The 20945-nt window shown below is 46.9% G+C and overlaps 1 protein-coding gene across 1 annotated transcript; it reads left to right on the forward strand.

The window, feature by feature from the left end:
* Nucleotides 1–197: 197 nt before the first annotated feature.
* Nucleotides 198–20681, forward strand: MRPL58 (mitochondrial ribosomal protein L58). Its single transcript, XM_075347483.1, has 6 exons — nucleotides 198–377; nucleotides 1585–1618; nucleotides 4051–4110; nucleotides 7402–7484; nucleotides 8382–8551; nucleotides 20373–20681. Exons 1-6 carry the CDS (start codon nucleotides 240–242, stop codon nucleotides 20455–20457), a joined length of 570 nt encoding a protein of 189 aa, XP_075203598.1. The 5' UTR covers nucleotides 198–239; the 3' UTR covers nucleotides 20458–20681.
* The last annotated feature ends 264 nt before the right edge of the window (nucleotides 20682–20945 follow it).

The raw sequence follows: 20945 nt of genomic DNA on the forward strand, positions 1-20945 counted from the left end.
AGGGCAGATACAATAGAAGCAGTTGCATATAGAAACAATCAGATTGCAGCTTCACTTTACAATTTGCTGTAGAAAAATACAAACTGACCGGTTGCTATGGGCAACTGCTACATTTCCTGCCTCCTGAACTGCCTTTCCACATCCGCTGGTCTGGGACGCGGAACTAAGCGCTCGTAGCTCTAGTTTACGACGGAAGATTTGTGTGTTGCACCGCAGGCAGGAAACGCTTTACAGCCATCATGGCTGCAGCCGGTTTGCTGCCTCGGTTGTCGGTGCTTCGTGCTTTTGGTCCCCTTAGTCTACGTTACTCGTCCTGCTTTCAGAGCGCCTATAGTTTAGATAAATTATATCCAGAGAGTAACAACCGGACGTCAGAGGTGAGCGGGCACAGGGGAGGGACGTTCTGCATGGTGTGTGATTGACAGCTGCTTCCACCAATGGGAGGCGCGTGCGGACTTGTTTGTGACCTCTAGGAGCTATCACCATTGTGGTGACTTTAGGAGACAGTAATATATAGGGAATAATCTATACACTAAAGGGTAATAGCAGGCTCCTGCCTAGTTCAGGATATTGTATAGGAGAGATCATCCCTCTGCTTTATACTACAGCACTTCTTTCCTTAACAATGGCCGCATTGCAGTCCTATAGACCTGATGAGAACCTGTCAGCAGGATATGAGTGTGAGGTCCCTTTAATGCTTACTACAGTCATATCTGTGTAGTAGAATTTCATTGGGGCATTATTAGAAATCTATATTTGCAGATTTACTGCCAGTGTCCTGTCTGCCCTGTGCAGCGGCCACCATTGCCCTGGTTTGTTTCATCAGATGGGGCTGCGCCCTTGCTGTTGACTCCTGATGATGTGAGATCAATGTACCTACCTATGAGGAGCCCCCTCATTACAGCAAATCTGGGCAATAAGAGCACTTGCGCAGGAATGGACTTCATTTTCCATGATTGTGGACGGCATTACAGGTCTATTTGTACATACCGTAATTTCATTTTAGCAGCCATGGAATCATAGCTTAGGCTGCTTTCACACATCCGTTTTTCGCCGTGTGGCACAATCCGGTAAAAACCGGAAAGAACGGTTCCGGCGTTTATTGCCGCCGGATCCCTTCTTTCCCCATAGACTTGTATTAGCGCCGGATTGTGCTGCATGGCCTTGCGTTGCATCCGGCTTTTTCCGGATCCGGTGTAAATAGCTTGCAGCGTTTTTTGTCTCCGGCAAAAAAACGTATGGCGCCAGTTTCAATGAAAGCCTATGGGCTCCGAATCCGGCATATGACGTAATCCAACGACAGATCCAGTTTTTTGAACTGCGCATGCTCAGTAGCACAACGGATCCAGAAAAAACGAAAGGAACGCATGGAAAAAACTGATGCAGCGGATCCGTTTTTACGCCAGATCTGTTGCATCTGTTTTTTGCCAGATTGTGCCAGACGGCAAAAAATGGGTGTGTGAAAGCAGCCTTATAGATTTTAATAAGTAATTAAGTATTGAAAGCGCAAAGTTAATATGGTATATTTGGCTTAAAACCTTTGATTTAATTCTCCTATTTTTCCACTTAATATCATTACTACAGGTAAGAAGACCATATCTCATAGACATTCCTGTAGGTAAGTTGTTTTTTTTTCTTCTTATAGCGATATTTACTGTTACAGGTACTTGGGTCATATGCCTAATCTGGATATTAGAGGAGGTGTTAGACAAACAACATATGTATGATTACTGGGCCCTACACCTTTCATGAGAACATGTAAATGAAGCAGTAGTGTTCATGTGACCATTGCTCATTTGTATGGGATTGGTAGTGCATATACATAACAATCGCTTCCCCCAGGGAGTGGACTGATTGGTGTCACACATTCACAATGCTGCTTCATTTACCTGGGGCACTTGGGACATCTTTTCTGATAATCAGTGAGAATCCCACAGTGATCATACATTTATTTATCCTGTGCGTCCAAGTAAATGGCACTTAAACATATTTTTTCCATTGATTTCCATTTGTGTTTTTATACAGTCATGGATGAAAGTGTTGGCACCCTTGAAATTGTTCCAGAAAATGAAGTATTTCTCCATGAAAATTATTGCAATTCCACATGTTTTATTATACACATGTTCATATTTTTTGTGTGTATTAGAAGAACACAAAAAATGAGGGACAAAAAGGCAAATTGGACATAATTTCTCACAAAAGCCCAAAAATGGGCCAAACAAAATTGTTGCCACCTTTCCATATTTGTGGGTAAACAACTTTGTTTCAAACATGTGATGCTCGTTCAAACTCAACTGTGGGAAGTAACAGGTGTGGGCAATATGAAAATCACACACGAAACCAGAAAAAAGGGGAGACGACTCAATTTTTGCATTGTGTTTCTGTGTGTGCCACATTAAGCATTGAGAACAGAAAGAGAAGAGAACTATGACGACTTGAGAACCAAAATTGTTGAAAAATATCAGCAATCTCAACTTTACAAGTCCATTTCCAGAGATCTTAATGTTCCTTTGTCCTCAGTGCACAATAAAGAAGTTTTCAACCCATGGCACTGTTGCTAATCTCTCTGGAAGTGGACAGCAGAGAAAAATCGATGAAAGATTGTAACACAGGATGGTTCGAATGGTGGATAAGCAGCCCCAATCGAGTTCCAAAGAAACTCAAGCTGTCCTGCAGACTCTGGGTGCATCAGTGTCAGCACGAACTATGCGTCAACATTGAAGGAACTGAAATGCCATAGCAGGAGACCCAGGAGGACCCCACTGCTGACACAGAAGCATAAAAAAGCGAGGCTGCAGTTTTCTAAAATGTATGTGAGTAAGCCAAAATCCTTTTGAGAAAGAGTCTTGTAGACAGATGAGACCAAGATAGAGCTTTTTGGTCAAGCACATTATTCTGCTGTTTACCAAAACCGGAGTGAGGCCTCCAAAGAAAAGAACACAGTACCTACAGTCAAATGTGGTGAAGATTCAAAGATGTTTTACTAGCACTGGGTGCATCATGAAATCTGAAGATTACCAAAGGATTTTGTTCAATGTAGTGCCCTGTGTCAGAAAGCTGGGTTTGCATCCTAGGTCATGGGTCTTCCAGCCGTACAATGACCCCAAACATACTTCAGGAATCACCCAGAAATGGGTGGAGACAAAGCGCTGGAGAGTTCTGAAGTGGCAGCAATGAGTCCAGACTAAATCTCATTGAACACCTGTGGAGAGATCTTAAAATTGCTTTTGGGAGAAGGCTCCTTCACATATGAGAGACCTGGAGCAGGCGGCAAAAGAAGAGTGGCCCAAAATTACAGATGAGAAGTGTAAGAAGCTTGCCAATGGGCATAGGAAACGTTGCTTGTTTTTATTCCAAAACCAAATTTTAAATAAAGGGCGCCATCAATTTTGTCCTCCCATTTTTGTGACACTATGTCCAATTTGGCTTTTCTTTTTGTGGTGTTCCAATACACACAAAGGAAATAAACATGTGTATAACAAAATGTGTAATTGCAAAAATTTTCTGGGAGAAATACTTCATTTTCTGGAACAACTTCAAGGATGCCATGACTGTATATGCTATTACTGCTCTACCCACTGTAGACACCGTTTTAGGTGAATGATTCTAGGACTCTGTCCACATTTGTGTCTCAGACTCCATTGAAAGCATTGTTCTATTGGAACACTCAGATTAGATGAAAATAGCACTGCATTCAAGGCTGTTTCTTCTGTCAAATCGATAAATACCATCAGGGTGCACAACGAGCCCTATTATCAATAAATTAGGGTGTAATCAGGATTAGATTAGCACTTGTTCTCAGGCATTTTCTTATATAATACCAGGATCGCTGCCAATTCCACATTTGCTTGCCATTTTAGTCACTTGCTGTCGTTCCACATTTGACTGCACCATAGCTGTTTAACACTATAAGCACTAAACATAGAGTAACGTCACTTCAAGATTGCTGGTAAAATGTAGGAAATGGTCCAAGTGGAGGTCTCACATGTCAGGTATTAGTCACTGATTGAGAGATTCATTTGCTTTCTCTAACAAAATGTTTGTCTTCAGATCGTCTGACCATCTCGTACAGTAAGAGCAGTGGTCCTGGGGGACAGAATGTGAACAAAGGTGAGCGCACGAGATCTAGAAAAATGACAGATTTACAGAAAAGGAAGATTTCCTGTGCCACATGCAAAACTCACTGAATAATTTATATGCCATGCAGGGAATTTTTCAACCTTCTGTACAACCAATATAGAGGTCGGGGGGGTTCCAGTGTACCCACTGACCGATGCAACTGTGAGAGTAGGCCAGGGCTATAGGCAGTTTGTCCAGATGTAATAAGATTATCTGTGTGTGTAAATAATCTAAGTATAGATGTCGTTGCATAATTATCTTTGTGTCTATATGACAATCGCATAGAAGCTTCATAATATAATTCTTAGATGTGTATTCCGCAGTATGTTAACAAAGATAATGAAGCCAAAATGAACAAAGCGGTATTCATAACATACTGAGAGACTTCATAATCAGTTGGTTCACACCATGTGGGATGTGAGATGTTGACTCCTTGTTCTTGCTCCAAGGTCAAAGTTGAATGTTGTATAATCATAAGATTCTTTAATACTCGGGTCAGAAGCTGGCTTCTGCTCTAGCCGTGAACACGTCTCATTGTCTGATTCAAGACCAATTTGAAATCCGTCTCTGTGACCCTGAGAAATCCCATATGTGATTTCCCCAAAATTCCCAACCTTGATACAACCAGTACAAAGGGCAGCATTTACAGTGAGTGGCCACTTTTTTAGAGACATTTTCTCTTTCTCTATTGGAACTTCTCTATATGGAAATTAGGCAAGTGACACCCCCACCCCTAAACCATATTGCAGCATAAAATCAAACAGATGAGTTTGTGTGTATCTACACTAAAATGGGACAATTGAGTGATCTGAGACACCATTACTGCTAGACTAGCCGGGGTTCAGACTTCAAACAGAATCGAGAGTTACTGAGAATGGTGTGATCAAGGAATGGAGATCCTTTAGACGTAACCAGCATGACAAAAAGGAGAGTGTGCAGCTTTGCCGGGTGATACTGATGCACGATCCACGAGTAATATACAAGTGGAATCATATTCTGATGAACAGAGTGCACGGTCTAGTAAATTACAGCTGAATACAATGCTAGTGCTACATCCAACACATCCGATACACAACGTTTTCCTTATCACAGATGGGATATAACAACAATCAACCAGGTGAAGTGACCTTACTGACTAGTGGAAAAACAAAAGGCGAGCAAAAGAGCGCACAAATGGAATTATTGAGCAGTGTAAAACCATTGTGAGGTCTGATCAATAGATTTGTTGTTCCAATTAACCCTTCATATTAGGTATCAATGCTTAAGGCTAGTGGTAGAGTGAGGGTAAAGGGTCCAGCACTCCTTCCATTTGGCACAGGTGTTTTTAAATAGCAGGGGTCTGCCTTTTCTTCGCTCTCAGTTCACACACTAGGAGCTTGTGGAAGGTGAGTTATTCAGCTCTTTTCACAAAGTTTTTGTGCTGTGTGTCGGCCATTTTTGCGGTGATTTTGTGTCTGTGGGGCGGTGTGGCTTGGAGTCTTGGGGACTCAGCCTTGGAGTATGGGCACTGTGAGGCACCAGGTCACCTACACTGCTGGTGCATTGACGCTGCGGCAGTGGTTGGCACACAGTGCCACACCTTTTAAGGCATTGGGACCCACTCGGAGGTTTGCCGTGACGTGTCAGTGAGCTTCATACAGTCTGATCAGAATGTTAAACCAAGAACCTTGTTCAGGTACAGTGGAACCTTGCTTAACGAGAACAATCCGTTCTGGGACTGTGCTTGTTAACCAAGTTACTCGTTCAGCAGAGCAAGATTTCTCATAGGAAATCATTGCAATGCAGACAATTCGTTCCACAATGTGTTAAATATCCCAACCTGGTCCCCTATTCTATCATTCCACACATGCACAAACGCACACAAACATGTACAAACACACACAAGCACACATGCACACGCACATATATGCTCACCTTACCTTCCGTTCCATCGCCGGTCTCCTGGGACTTGCTGTTCTCCGGTGCGGGCCGTGTATCGGGTAACCATATTCGACGAGGGCGGAACTTCCTGCCAGAGCGCTGTCAACGGCAGAGCCGCTTGCCTCTGATTGGCCAGCGCGCTGCCTTTGAGTAGCTATGGATGCTGATGCCTGGAGCGGAGCGGCGCACTACAGGACCCAGGAGATCGGCGATGAAACGGAAGGTACACATATTATATGCTCACCTTACGTTCCGTTCCACCGCTGGTCTCATGGTACTTGTAGTTCGCCACGATGTACCCGGGAACTACAAGAACCATGAGTCCGGCGGTGGAACGGAAGGTAAGGTGAGCATAATGCTGTATGTGCGTCCATGTGTGTTTGTGTGGACTGCAAGAGCGGGTCAGAGCGTGGTGGATGTATGGAACCGGAAGTGTGTGCGGTGAGGATTTCGCTCGTACAGCAAAGCTTTCTCGTAAACCGGGTTACAAATTTACAGAAGGCTTTGCTTGTTAAGCGAAATTCTCGTTAAGTGGGTTACTCGTTAAGCGAGGTACCACTGTATTTAAATTTTGCCTGGCGGCATTAGATCAACTGATGATTTTTGGATGTGCGGCCATGTCTTTTTCTACTACTATGTTGAGGAAAAGGAAATGTTTTCTGGGATCATCCTGGACACACTGATACCTTTGGATGAATGTTTGCAAAATATGGCTTCAATATGGCTTTTTAATTAACCAAGTTCATCCCTTCATGGGAGTCGTTTACCATATGTTAGAAGGACACTTTCAGCAGTATAAGGCCCTGTGCTCACGCTGCGGTTTTGATGCAGTTTTGCCACAGAAAATTTTCATAACCTTGCTGCAGTCCTTCCCCCATCAAAACCTATGGTAAGAAAAAATTCTGTGCGCACACTGCGTTTTTTTCACCAACAGGTTTTGCTGCAGAATTTCCACTGCAGAATTAATGTGCATGTCACTTCTTTACCGCAGGTGCCTGCGGTATTTTCCACCATTGACTGTAATGTAATCATGACAGCAGGGAATAACTCAGGTAGCAAATTATGCAGCAGTTATGCAATGTGACATTTTAAATTTTTCATATGGCTAATTGTATTTTTCATTTCTTTATGTATCATAGAGCAGTTATGCTTGTTCATATTACTCTGAATTTGGTTTTCAGCTTTCACTTTATAGAAATCATCAGATTGTCAGGCTACTGATCACAAAATTGGACAATTGCAGTGCACTGGAGAACTGTATTCTATACTTTTGGCAATTTTCTGTGTAACTTGGTATTGTTTTTGTCATAAACCGAAATAGATATCAAGGTAAATTTTGGTTTATTGTTTTTGTCCACACAGTTAACACAAAGGCTGAAGTAAGATTTCACGTGTCCTCGGCTGACTGGATTCCAGAGGATGTAAGGCAGAAGATCTCTGTCCAGGTAACCTGTTCTTGGGTGGTTGGACTGTTTATATATTGGACAAAACTGAAGATGCTATTTTATGGTAATTGGTTCATGTACTTGTCCCCCAGTCACTTCAGTTATATATCTGCTGTTCTAGTGTTTTTAGGAGAAATTGTTCATGTGGAAATTTTCACCTTCAGTTTTCAATATGAGGGGAGTAGTGATGGGCGAACGTGCTTGGCACTGCTCGTTACTCAATCAGACATTAGCATGCTCGGGTACTCGCGGAGCTCAGCTGAGTTTCACAGGTGCTTGAATATTACGTCCGTGAAGCAATGACCACAGAGCACAGGATTGCTTCAATGCTTGATTTGTGCAGGCACCCCAGGGAAAGCCAGCCACAGTCTCTGAATGGGTCTCACCAGGGTTAAACAACGTTCTTGGATATAGTGTGTTCAAAAAAATAATGTAAAAAAGTACACACACACCATCCTCCCTCCTGCCGGAAATCCTCTGTTTATGGCTGGCTGTGTATGAGACCCAAATAGGCCAATTATTGACTTTCCATAATGCTCATTACTCGCATCGAGCTCGTCCGAGCGTATGACCAGCTTGAATCATTGAAGCATTTTAGTGCTTGTCCATCACAAGAAGGGAGGAATCGACCATTGTCAGTGACCTCTGGTGGTGGCTCAGCGTCATAAGAACCAAGGAATGTGCATCTTGAAATTAAACATGTGCAATCACACTTTTTTCAACATCAGTCAGGACCTCCTGAAACACAGAAAATGTCTGTGCAGTCCCACAAAGATTAGTAGGTTAGGCTGGTATACAGGTGAATGGGCAGCATGTAAGAAAACATTTTAAATTGTGTATATATCAGCATTTAGGATTATTGTGCTTCATGGCTTATTCCATTCCTGTATTACCTAGAATAAGAACCGAATAACCCGCAATGGAGAACTAATTGTAGTATCGGAAGTGAGCCGGCACCAAATGCGAAACTTGGCTGACTGCCTAGATAAAATCCGATGTATGATTTCTGAAGCCAATCAGAAGCCAAAGCCTGTATCGAAAGAAGATGTTAAACTTCGGCTAATGAGGTATTTTCTTTTCTTCTAGGACTACAAATGGATTTTTGTATACACTTGGGTATCTATTTTTTATTGAAGTGGTTCTCACTGCTTAAGGTGCTTTTACATTACATAATTATCAGGAATTAGAATTTCTAAAGCTGGGTTCACATACAACGACGTCGTTGTTACGTCACCATTTCCTGTGACGTAACAGCGACTGACGATGATCGCTAGTAAGCTGTGAAACATGTAATTTTAAGCAGCGATGGAGCAGGGATCATAGCGACCTCGACAGTCGCTGTGCGGTGTCACATGCATCGCTGTGCCACGACTCAGACCTTGATAGAGGCGTGGTGTTTACCCCTCGACATGTTTTGCGTTGCCTCTTTTCACGCCTCTCTGTTCCGATTGGTGATCTCTACAGCGCCTTTGTGTTGCCTTTTTTTCATGCCAAATTTCACAATTTGAGAACACAAAGCATACCTACCTTTTCAATCACAAGGTCTGATGAAAGATCCACAAAGAACGACACACTAGCGACACTAGACAGAGACTCTACTACGTGGAACAAAGAATGGAACTTAAAGAATGAAATCACTGTAACACCTTCGGCAAGGTACCCAATCGGAACGCTGTTGTAACCACCAATCGGAGTCGTAGGGGCGTTGCAAAATACACCGCAAAAACACGCCCTTGTCCTGCCTTCAGTCCTACGTCACTGCCTTCAGCGTCATCGCGACCGTCGCTGCTGCGGTGTCAAACACAAGGATGCTGAGCTTATCATCATGGCGCAGCGGGATAGCAGCGATCAAAAAATGACCTGGAACATTCAGGAGCGAGCAGCGATTTCACAGCAGAGGTCTGGTCATTGTTAGGTGTCACACACAGCGACGTCGCTGTTGAGGTCGTTGCTGCGTCACAGAAAATGGCGACTTAGCAGCGATGGCGTTGTCGTCGTCGCTGTGTGTGACACCACCTTAAGAAGACTAGTTTTTTGTAGGGGGGGGTTTATCGTAAAGTGTAAACAGACTGTCAATCACTAGAGAATGAACTAAACATTAATCTTTTGGTTTTCCTAAAAGATCATTGTTCTCTGCTGCACATTGTCCTGTGTAAACAAACATGTGCTTCTGAGAACAATAGCAGCCTATGCATTCAATGTGATCTATAGCTAAGGATTAGTATATCGTGATCTGCTTGTCCGAAATGGCTTTTTTATAACCAGCTAAGGCTAGGTTCACACGCTGCGTTTTTGTGCGTTTTTTGCGGCAAAAACCGCACAAAAAAGCACCCGCGGCAAAAAAACGCGGCAAACGCACGCGTTTTGCCGCGATTTGGTGCGTTTTTTTGCTGCGTTTTGCTTTGTTTTTGCTCACTGCGTCTTTATGCGTTTTTTATCAGTGAACAATGCCATTAAAGATTGTTGGGAAAAAAAAAAAAAGGTCTGATGTCATTTCCTTCTTCGATATGTTCTTCATTCTCCACTAGTGTATGCAATAGAGCAGACAGCTGCAGAACTACAAGGCTCAGCATGCTCCATACAGGACTGTATGCTGGAGGGAGAGGCAGAGGGAGCAGAACTACAAGGCTCAGCATACTCCATCCAATAGTGTATGCAGGAGAGCAGACAGCAGCTGCAGAACTACAAGGCTCAGCATCCTCCCTCCAGGACTGAATGCAGGAGTTTTTCTTTGTCGCTCCATTGGGAGACCCAGACAATTGGGTGTATAGCTATTGCCTCTGGAGGCCACACAAAGTATTACACTTAAAAGTGTAAGGCCCCTCCCCTTCTGGCTATACACCCCCAGTGGGATCACTGGCTCACCAGTTTTGTGCTTTGTGCGAAGGAGGCAACACATCCACGCATAGCTCCACTTTTTAGTCAGCAGCAGCTGCTGACTATGTCGGATGGAAGAAAAGAGGACACATATAGTGTCCCCAGCATGCTCCCTTCTCACCCCACTGTATGTCGGAGGTGTTTGTAAGGTTGAGGTACCCATTGCGGGTACGGCGGCAGGAGCCCACATGCTGATTCCTTCCCCATCCCTTTTTACAGGGCTCTGGGTGAAGTGGGATTTACCGGTCTCCAGGCACTGAGACCGTGCTCCATCTACAGCCCCTGGAGAAGATGCTGGATGGAGCGGAGTACATCAGGGACATGGCCCTGCTTCCTCAAGGTACTCTGTGTCCCCGTGCATTTGGCGCTCACACCACAGCATGCTGGGTGTTGTAGTGCGCCGGGGGACATCAGCGCTGCGGCGCCTGTGCCATGGCCTCATTCAGCTTTGCTGAAGCAGGCTCACTGATGGGAATTGGTCGCGCCGGCCGCTGGGACTGCGGCGCGGCTGGCACTTGTAGTGCGCCGGGGACTTCAGCGCGGCCTGCGCTTTTACGGCGGCCGCGCTGATAACTAGAGTCCCCGGCTTTTGCGGCCTGCTTCCGTTCGTTCCCGCCCCCAGACCTGCCAGTCAGGAGAGGGGCGGGACGCTGGCCACTTCCAGGAATCGGTCGCGCCGGCCGCTGGCAGCGGCGCGGCTGACACTTGTGGTGCGCCGGGGACTTCAGCGCGGCCCGCGCTTTTACGGCGGCCGCGCTGATAACTAGAGTCCCCGGCTTTTGCGGCCTGCTTCCGTTCGTTCCCGCCCCCAGACCTGCCAGTCAGGAGAGGGGCGGGACGCTGGCCACTTCTATGAATCGGTCGCGCCGGCCGCTGGAACTGCGGCGCGGCTGGCACTTGTGGTGCGCCGGGGACTTCAGCGCGGCCCGCGCTTTTACGGCGGCCGCGCTGTTAACTCGAGTCCCCGGCTTCTGGGCCTAGTCTCCCTTCGTTACCGCCCACAGCCCTGACAGTCAGGGTAGGGGCGTGACGCTGCATAGAGCAGAGCTGAGAGCTGGAGTATGTTTTGCATACTCCACCCCTCTCACTGTGTGCACTGTGAATCCGGATTCCCGCACTTTCTCAGGCACGCCCACGGCTTCCTTCTCTACAAGGACACCGGCAGCCATTAGTGTCAGTTTCTGTACGATACAGAGACAAGTGTGGAAGACCCTGGCATTCTGATAGTCACACAATCGCTGCAACAGGCGTTAAGCAGCACCTGTGGTGCTAACCCCACTAGTGCAGAAGTGCACTTATAGATATGCTTGTACTATATACATTGCACTGTTTGGTCGCACGTTGTATATACCCTCCTGGATTGTGCGGAGGAGTTATCAGCATATTCTCTGTGTAAAACAAAGGTGCAGAACCACATGTTTTTCTATACAGCTGGTACAGCATGTACGGCTATACGGCCGGCAGGTACATAGACTCCCATTGTATGCACTAATGGCCAGGGGATGAGGACGGTGTCTGCAGTATTTACTGACAGTTTTTCTGAGACTATGGCTATGATACTAGAAGCCTAGCAGTCCGGACATGTCTCTCACAATATGGGCACTGTTGAATCATTGATCCATGGCCCCCCTCAGTGTGAATAACTAACAGCTCCGGGAATGTCACGCATCCCAGAGTCACGGCTCTGCACGGACGTCAGTCCCAGACAGCCTAAGTGGGCTCGCTATGAGCGGCCTCGGTTTCATCAGGGTCCTAACAGAAGGACTCGCTGTGTAATGAGGCGGAAGTAGCGGCTCAGGATTCTGATCCTGAGACCGCTCTCAATCTGGATACACCTGATTGTGACGCCATAGTAAATATTCTTATAGCGTCCATCTATAGAATGTGGGTTATTTCTCACAGCTCCTCCAGTGGAGGAGTCAGCTTCACGTATTTTTCTGGACCACTCTGCCTTCAGAGAGGCAGTCCAGGAACACCACGCTTATCCAGATATGCGCTTCTCCAAACGGCTTAGGATACACGTTATCCCTGTCCCCTGACTTGGTCAAGGACTGGACCCAATGTCCCGAGCGGCATCCTCCAATCTCCAGGCTTGTAGCTAGATCCATAGTTGCAGTGGGAGATGGAACTGCAAACTCAAAGATGCCACTGACAGACAGATGGATCTCTGGTCGAAAGCCATCTATGAGGCTGTCGGCGCACCGTTGGCTCCGGCATTCTCTCCCTTGGGGCACTCCAAGCTATTTCAGCTTGTCTTACACAGATTGACACGGTTACACGTACATCTGTGCCGCAGGTGGCATCCTTAACCTCTCACATGTCTGCATTTGTTTCTTACGCGATTCAGGTTATCCTGGACTCTGCGAACCGTGCGGCGGTAGCCTCCGCTACTCCGTGTTTTTAAGCAGAGCCTGGTCTGCTCGTTAAGTGAATGGAAGGCAGATTCTGCTTCCAAAAAAGGTTGCCTAACCAGTTGCCTTTTTCTGCTGACCGACTGTTTGGTGAGCGTTGGATGTAACCATCAAACAGTCCAGGGGTAAGGATTCATCCTTTCCTCAGCCCGGACACAACAAACCCCAACAGAGCAAGAGGCAGTCGGGGTTTTCGGCCTTTTCGAGGCTCGGGCAGGTCCCTTTTTTCCTCGTCCAATGTGGACTCAAAAGGATCAGAGGAGCTAAGATTCTTAGCGGGCTCAGTCTCGCCCGAAAAAGCGACAGTCTGAAAACCCGCTTCCAAGGCGGCTTCCTCATGACTTGCGGCCTCGGTCGGTAGCAGGCTCTCCCGCCTTGGCGATATTTAGCTGCCATAGGTCAATGACCATTGAGTGTGAGACATTCTGTCTCACGGGTACAGGATAGAGCTCACTTCTCGTCCTCCAACTCGATTCTTCAGAATTTCTCCACCTCCCGGCCGGGCCGCTGCTCTTCTGCAAACAGGGTGCACTCTATGGCAGAAAGAGTGATGACCCCCGTTCCTCTTCAGGAACAAGGTCACGGTTTTTACCCCAAATTCTTTGCGGTACCTATAACAACGGGCCGTTCCGTCCCGTTCTGGATCTAAAAATGCTCAGCAAGCTCGTGGACACCAGGCGGTTCCGGATGGAATCCCTCCGCCATGTCATCGCCTCAAGGTCCCAAGGATATTTCCTAGCATCATTAGGCATCAAGGATGCTTATCCACACGTGCCGATTGATCCAGAGCACTAGCGTTTCTACGCTTCGTTATAGGAGACGAACACCCTCTGTTCGTAGCTCTACCTTCCGGCTAGCGACAGTCCAACTGGTCTTCGCCAAGGTCAGGGCAGCAGTAGTCACAGTCCTGCACTCTCAGGGTCACTCTGTGGTCCCGTATTTAGACGATCTACTTGTCAAGGCACTCTCTTAGGAAACATGCCAACACTGCCCGAACGTTGCGCTGGAGACTCTCTGGAGTTTTGGGTGGATCATCAACTTTTTAAAGTCAGATCCGACCCCGACCCTATCGATAACATATCTAGGCATAGAGTTTCTTACTCTCTCAGCGATAGTGAAGCTGCCGCTAGACAAACAGCATTCACTACGGGCTGCAAGCTCTTCTTTAAGAACCAGTCGCACACATTGAGACGCCTCATGCACTTCCTACGTAAGATGGTAGCAATGGAGGCAGTTCCTTTCGCGCAGTTTTACTGCGTCCACTACAATGGGACATTCTCCGCCAATGGGACGAGGAATCGACGTCCCTCAACAGAGTCGTCGTTCTTTCTCAGGCGGCCAAGGAATCTCTACGGTGGTGGCTTCTTCTCACCTCTTGGTCAAAAAGAAGGTCCTTCCTATCCCCGTCCTGGGCGATAGTTACGACAGACGCGAGTCTATCAGGGTGGGGAGCAGTTTTTCTCCACTACAGCGCTCAGGGTACGTGGACTCAGCAAGAGTCCACTCTTCAGATCAATGTTCTTGAACACAGAGCAGTGTATCTTGCCCTACAATCCTTCCAACAGCGGCTGGAAAGCAAGCATATCCGACTTCAGTCGGACAGCTCCACAGCGGTGGCATACATCAACCACCAAGGAAGAACGCGCAACCGGCAAGCCTTCCAGGAAGTCCGGCAGGTTCTGATGTGGGTGGAAGACATGGCATCCACCATATCCACAATTCACATCCCAAGTGTGGAAACTAGGAAGCTGACTTCCTAAGTCGCTGAGGTGTGGCCGAAAGAGTATGGTCTCCTCACCCGGACGGGTTTCAGGAGATCGGGCGCCGCTGACAGAGGCCGGACGTCGATCTAATGGCGTCACGGCACAACAACAATGTGCCAGCTTCATGGCACGGTTTCACAATCATCGAGCTCTGGCGGCAAACGCCTTAGTTCAGCATTGGTCGCAGTTCCAGCTACCTTAGGTGCCACCTCTGGCATTGTTGCCCAGAGTACTGCGCTAGATCAAGACCGACTGCGGCCGCGCCATCCTCGTCGCTGCAAATTGGCCGAGGATGTTGTGGTACTCGGTTCTGTGGTGCCTCACGGTAGGCTAACCGGGGGCACTACCAGACCAATCAGACTGGCTGTCTCAAGGGCCATTCTTCCATTTGAATTCTACGGCCCTCAACCGGATGGTGTGGCATTGAGTCCTGGAACCTAGTGTCGTCAGGATTACCTCAGGACGTGGTTGCCACCATGAGACAGGCTAGCATACCAACGTCCGCCAAGATTGACCACAGGACGTGGAAGATGTTCTTATCTCGGTGCTCGGCGCAGGGTGTTTCTCCCTGGCCGGTTGCATCGTCTATGTTTCCTTCCTTCCTGCAATCTAGGTAGGAAAATGGGTTGTCGCTCAGTTCCCTTTAGGGACAAGTCTCAGCGCTATCTGTATTTTTTCAGAAACGACGACTTCCTCAGGTACGCACGTTCCTACGGGGAGTTTGTCTTCTCAGCACTCCGTACAAGCGGCCGTTAGAGCCCTGAGATCTGAACAAGGTTCTAATTGCTCTCCAGATGCCGCCTTTCGAGCCTTTGAAGGATGTCTCCCTTCCCGTTTTTCACGGGAAGTGGCCTTCTAGTAACGGTCTCGTCTCTTAGGAGAGTTTCCGAGCTAGCAACGCTCTCATACAAACTCCCTTCCTGGTCCTTCACCAGGACAGGGTAGTTCTGCGTCCGGTTCCGGAATTTCTCCCTAAGGTGGTATCCCATTTTCATATCAATCAGGATATCACCTCACCTTCTTTGTGTCCTCGTCCAGTCCATCAATTTCAGAAAGATTTGCATCGGTTGGTTCTGGTGAGAGCACTCAGGTTCTACTTCCCGCATGGCGCTCCTGCGCCACCCGGATGCACTCTTTGTCCTTGTCGCTGGTCGGCGTAAACAGTCGCAAGCTTCCAGATCCACCCTTGCTCGGGGGCTCGAGGAACCAATTCTTGAAACCTACAGTTCTACTGGGCTTCTGGTTCTCTCAAGGCCGAAGGCCCATTCTACCAGAGCCGTGGGTGCATCCTGGGCATTACGGCACCAGGCTACGGCTCAGCAGGTGTGTCAGGCACCCACCTGGTCGAGTCTACTTACTTTTACCAAGCATTATCAGATGCATACCTACGCTTCGGCAGACGCCAGCCTAGGTAGATAAGTCATTCAGGCGGCGGTTGGCCACCTGTAGGAGAGGGCCGTTTGACGGCCCTATCATGAGGTATTCTTTTACCCACCCAGGGATTGCTTTTGGACATCCCAATTGTCTGGGTCTCCCAATGGAGCGACAAAGAAGAAGGGAATTTTGTTTACTTACCGTAAATTCCTTTTCTTCTAGCTCCAATTGGGAGACCCAGCACCCGCCCTGTTTTCTCGGGGTTTTTCTGTTTTTTCGGGTACACATGTTGTTCATGTGGTATGGTTCAGTTCTCCGATGTTTCCTCGGATTGAATTGGTCTTTAAACCAGTTATTGGCTTTCCTCCTTCTTGCTTTGGCACTAAAACTGGTGAGCCAGTGATCCCACTGGGGGTGTATAGCCAGAAGGGGAGGGGCCTTACACTTTTAAGTGTAATACTTTGTGTGGCCTCCAGAGGCAATAGCTATACACCCAATTGTCTGGGTCTCCCAATTGGAGCTAGAAGAAAAGGAATTTACGGTAAGTAAACAAAATTCCCTTCTTTGCCCCCAAAAAAATGACGTGGGCTTCGCCATATTTTTGTATGCTAGCCGGGTACAGCAGGCAGGTACAGGCTGCCCCCAACCCCAGCTGCCTATTTGTACCCGGCTGGGAACCAAAAATATAGAGACGCCCTTTTTTTTTTTTTTAATTATTTCATGAATTTCATGAAATAATTTTTAAAAAAAAATGACGTGGGCTTCGCCCAATTTTTGAGTCCAGCCGGGTACAACTAGGCAGCTGGGGATTGGAATCCACAGTGCAGGGTGCCCATGCTTTCTGGGCACCCCCGCTGTGAATTGCAGTCTCGCAGCCACCCCAGAAAATGGCGCTTTCATAGAAGCGCCATCTTCTGGCGCTGTATCCAACTCTTCCAGCTGCCCTGATGCCGGGTGGCTCGCTGGGTAATAATGGGGTTAGGGCTAGCTGTATATTATCAGCTGGCCCTAAGCCCGAAATTCATGGTGTCACGCCAATATTAGACATGGCCACCATGAATTTCTAGTAAAGATAAAAAAAAAAACCACAACACACAGAAAAATATTTTTTATTAGAAATAAAACACAACACAATTAGTGACTCCATCTTTATTGAAATAAAGAACCCCCCTCCGCAGTAATCCTGGGTCAGGGGTCCCGCGCCGTCCAATCCGGATCCAATATCATCTGATCGGTTTGCTGGAAGGCAAAGCAATCAGATGATGTGTCAGGTTCTAGGGGCTGAATCACATCACACATCAGCTGATTGTATAAAAGCCGTTTATACAATCAGCAGATGCATTGGTGCAAAAAAAAAAAATACTCACTTATGTGCTGATTACCGGCAGCTCCTGGAGCGATTGGAGGAGTCTGATCCCGTCCGATCGCTGCAGCAGCTGCCGGTAATCAGGGATGAAGTCTCCTGACGCATCCGCTGATAGGTTAAACCGGCCGGGCGCCCGCGTCACCGCGATACTTACGATCAGCTGATGCGTCAGGTGACTGCATCAGGTGATCCATCGCCAGGTCCTGCATCCATCGGAGGTGTCCCGGCCATCTGCACACAGCCGGAGCGGGGGTGGCGATACCGTGAGAGGAGATGGGAGCGGGCATGGCACCGGGAGTCTGCAGACAGGTGAGTATGAATTTTTTTTTTTTTTCTACTGTTCACTTTTGTTTTCACAGCCGCTTCCACTTCCCGCCCGAACATGGCGCTGCAGCATACATGCACAGGACCGGAGGTGGAAGCGGTGGTGACGGTACCGGGAGGATTCACGCTTCTGTATTTACTGACAGAAGGAATCCTCTTCCTGTACATGTCACTTTACTACCCACCTCCTGCGTTTATAGCTGCGTTTTTGGTCTTAGAAACTCACCAAAACGCAGCTATTTGCGTTTCTCATTGCGTCTTTCAACATCCCATTGCACTCAATGGATGAAAAGCGCAGTGAAAAACGCGGGAATAATTGACATGCTGCGTTTTTGTGGCACCACAAAAACGCAGCTGAAAAAAAACGCTGTGTGCAGACAGCAAAAATGAAAACTCATAGACTTTGCTGGGGAAGCAAAGTCATGCAGTTTTCTGAGCAAAAACGCACCCGAAAACTGCGCAAAAACGCCGTGAAAAACGCACTGTGTGAACTTACCCTTAGGCTGCTTTCACACATCAGTTTTTTGCCATCAGGCAAAAACCTGAAAAATACGGATCCGGCATCTGTTGCCACCGACTCCGTTTTTCCCCCATAGACTTCTATTAGCGCCGGTTTGTGTCGGATGGCCTTGCGTTCCCTCTGGCTTTTGCCAAATCCGGCAAAATTTGCTTGTCTAGCGGCCGGATGGAACGCTGAGAGGAACGTTTTTTGTCTCCGGCGAAAAAACGCATTGCGCCAGATCGACGTACGACATGTTCCAAAATGGAAGACTATAAACGCCGCATCTGGTATAATGCGGCACAAAAACGGATACGGCCACCAGATCCGTTTTTTTGAACTGAGCATGCTCAGTATCACAACAGATCCGTCAAACTGAAGGAACTGATGGAAAAAACGGATGCAATGAATCCATATTTTCGCCGGATCCGTTGCATCATTTTTTTCGCCGGATCGTGCCTGATGGCAGAAAACTGATGTGTGAAAGCAGCCTAAGGCTATGTTCACATTTCCGTTGTTTTGCATCAGTCACCTGCGTTGATTAATGCTTGTGACTGATGCGTTGTACAACGGGTGACAAGAAATGGAATTTCTTGTCATGAGAAAGCAGATCCCGTTGAGAGAGAGAACGATAAGCTGATCGCTCTCAAAAGCCGATCAGCTGATCGCTCTGAAAAGCCGCCCACCGGGAGATCAGCTGATCGCTCTCAAAAGCTGATCAACTGATCTCTTTGAAAGGCCGATCATTTCAGGTTAAAACCTGCATGGGGGGAGGGGAGGGGGGAACTGATTTTACATGATTTCGGACGTTTTGCTGGACATGCTGAGCATGCTCAGTAAAACGTGACGGATTTCTGAACTGGAATCTGTTGCGTGACGCAGGATAACGTAATCCTGCACCATAGACTTACATTATGCCTCCTGATGGATTCTAACGGAATCCTGCAGGGTGCGTTTTTTTGCCGCAACAAAAAACGTTGCATGCTGCATCCCTCCCACCTGACGGTCAGTCAGTAAATGACTGATGCGCCACACGGCGGATGCAACGCAGGGTCATCAGTCACAATCCGCCGCTCATACAAGTCTATGGGAAACAACGGAATCCGCCAAACGGATTGCGTTGTTTATCAGAGCGGCGGATTGTGACTGATCCTAAACAACGTAAATGTGGACCTAGCCTAACGTTGCTTATTTGCGGTCATTTAATGCAGCCACTCATCTGGTGTAAATGCAGATTTAGTATGCTGTTGTATAAAAAGGCAGCATGTTATTGCTACAGATTTATTTTCTTGCTAACCAAACTGGCAGAAAAAAATTCTGTTATGAAACATATTATGTAGTACCACCCTAATGTCACATTCAAAGCACCACTCCAGTATTTTTTTTCTCCAGCCCTGAAATGGTGCTTTAAATGTAAGCCCCACTGCTAACAGTATTCTACTCAACTGCCGCTGTCTTCATCCTTTTTTCGTGCTGCTCCGGTCCCGTGGCGCCATCCTGTGATAGTAACTTCTGACTGTCTGGAAGTCAAAAGTTACGTCACAAGCGCTCAATGCAAGTCTATGAGAGCCACAACAAGGTTCTCATTAAATTACATTAATTTGTGACATTCAGAGGCTGACTGGAGCGTGCTGGAAAAAGATGAAGACAACAGCAAGTGAGTAGAATACAGAAGACTTACTTTTAATGCATAACTCTAGTACTGAAAAAAGTAAATGGTGGAATGGTGCTTTAAGTCGAATTAAGATATCTATGAACCATTATGTACAAATTGTTTTATACATAACAGTCCTGGATCTCCTGACCTGAACTTGACAGCCTCATAGGCATGTTTGAGGCTATCAAGTTCAGATCAGGAAACATGCAGTCAATTTGTGCATCGCAGTCTATACACAGACCATGTTTCACAGACGTCTAAATTTGGCCTTCAATGGGATTTCTGGTTTGGACACCTCCAGCAGGTGCTTCTAGTCTGATCGGTTGGGAATTGGTCAATACTAGCACTTAAAGGGAACCTGTCACCACTTTCTTGGCGTAGAAGCTGCGGCCACAAACAACGGGGTTTTATATACAACATTCTAACATGCTGTATAAAAGAGCCCGTTGGTGGTGGCCGCAGCTTATAGGCCAAAAAAGTGGTGACAGGTTCCCTTTAACATAGATGTTTCCTTTACACATAGGTCCATGCTCTCTATTGCTAACAGCATTCGAGTCCAGGGAGTTCAATGTTAGATCTACTTTTTTTGTAATTGCTACATCTTATTTTGCCTGCAGGTTAGAAAATGCAAACCGAGAACGTCTGCGACAGAAGAAGATCCATTCTTCAGTAAAACAGAGTCGCAGTATAAGCTTGGAATGACTGATGGACAAAGCTCACATCTTTCCATTTTTCTGTAACATGGTTTCCATATGGCACAATGTTGACAACGTAGCATTGTTTTGTGCCCTAAATTCCTACAGACATCGTGTTATTCACAAGGAATGGCAGGTGGTACCGTGACCTAGCCTGTGGTATCCACACCTAGAATAAGACTTGTCACAAATAAAAGTTCCTTAATAAACCTGGTATCAACTTTGTCTAAAGACTTGAAAACTGTACTTTGTGTTTGTCAGTAAAAAACAGATACCTTGTTATTCCAAAAATAAGACACTGTCTTATATATTTTTTGCCCCCCAAAAAAGCACTAGGGCTTATTTTTGGAGGAGGTCTTATTCTTGGAGAAACACGGTTGGGGGTAAGTTTACCCCCAAAAAAAGCACACACCCCCACTTCCCAGGAGACTCTTACTCATTAGACCCGGACGTCTGCGTGGCTCCCAGGTCCTCCTTTGATCTGTGGGTGCTGCA

This window comes from Anomaloglossus baeobatrachus, chromosome 5 (assembly GCF_048569485.1).
Source record: "Anomaloglossus baeobatrachus isolate aAnoBae1 chromosome 5, aAnoBae1.hap1, whole genome shotgun sequence".
In the NCBI taxonomy this organism is placed as follows: domain Eukaryota; kingdom Metazoa; phylum Chordata; class Amphibia; order Anura; family Aromobatidae; genus Anomaloglossus; species Anomaloglossus baeobatrachus.

Excerpts from the sequence above, each read along its gene's own strand:
- MRPL58 (XM_075347483.1), top strand. The coding sequence starts at position 240 with ATGGCTGCAGCCGGTTTGCTGCCTCGGTTGTCGGTGCTTCGTGCTTTT. Across the intron at positions 1,619-4,050 it reads TCTCATAGACATTCCTGTAG|ATCGTCTGACCATCTCGTAC; the intron begins GTAAGTTGTTTT and ends GTTTGTCTTCAG. Across the intron at positions 7,485-8,381 it reads GGCAGAAGATCTCTGTCCAG|AATAAGAACCGAATAACCCG; the intron begins GTAACCTGTTCT and ends TGTATTACCTAG.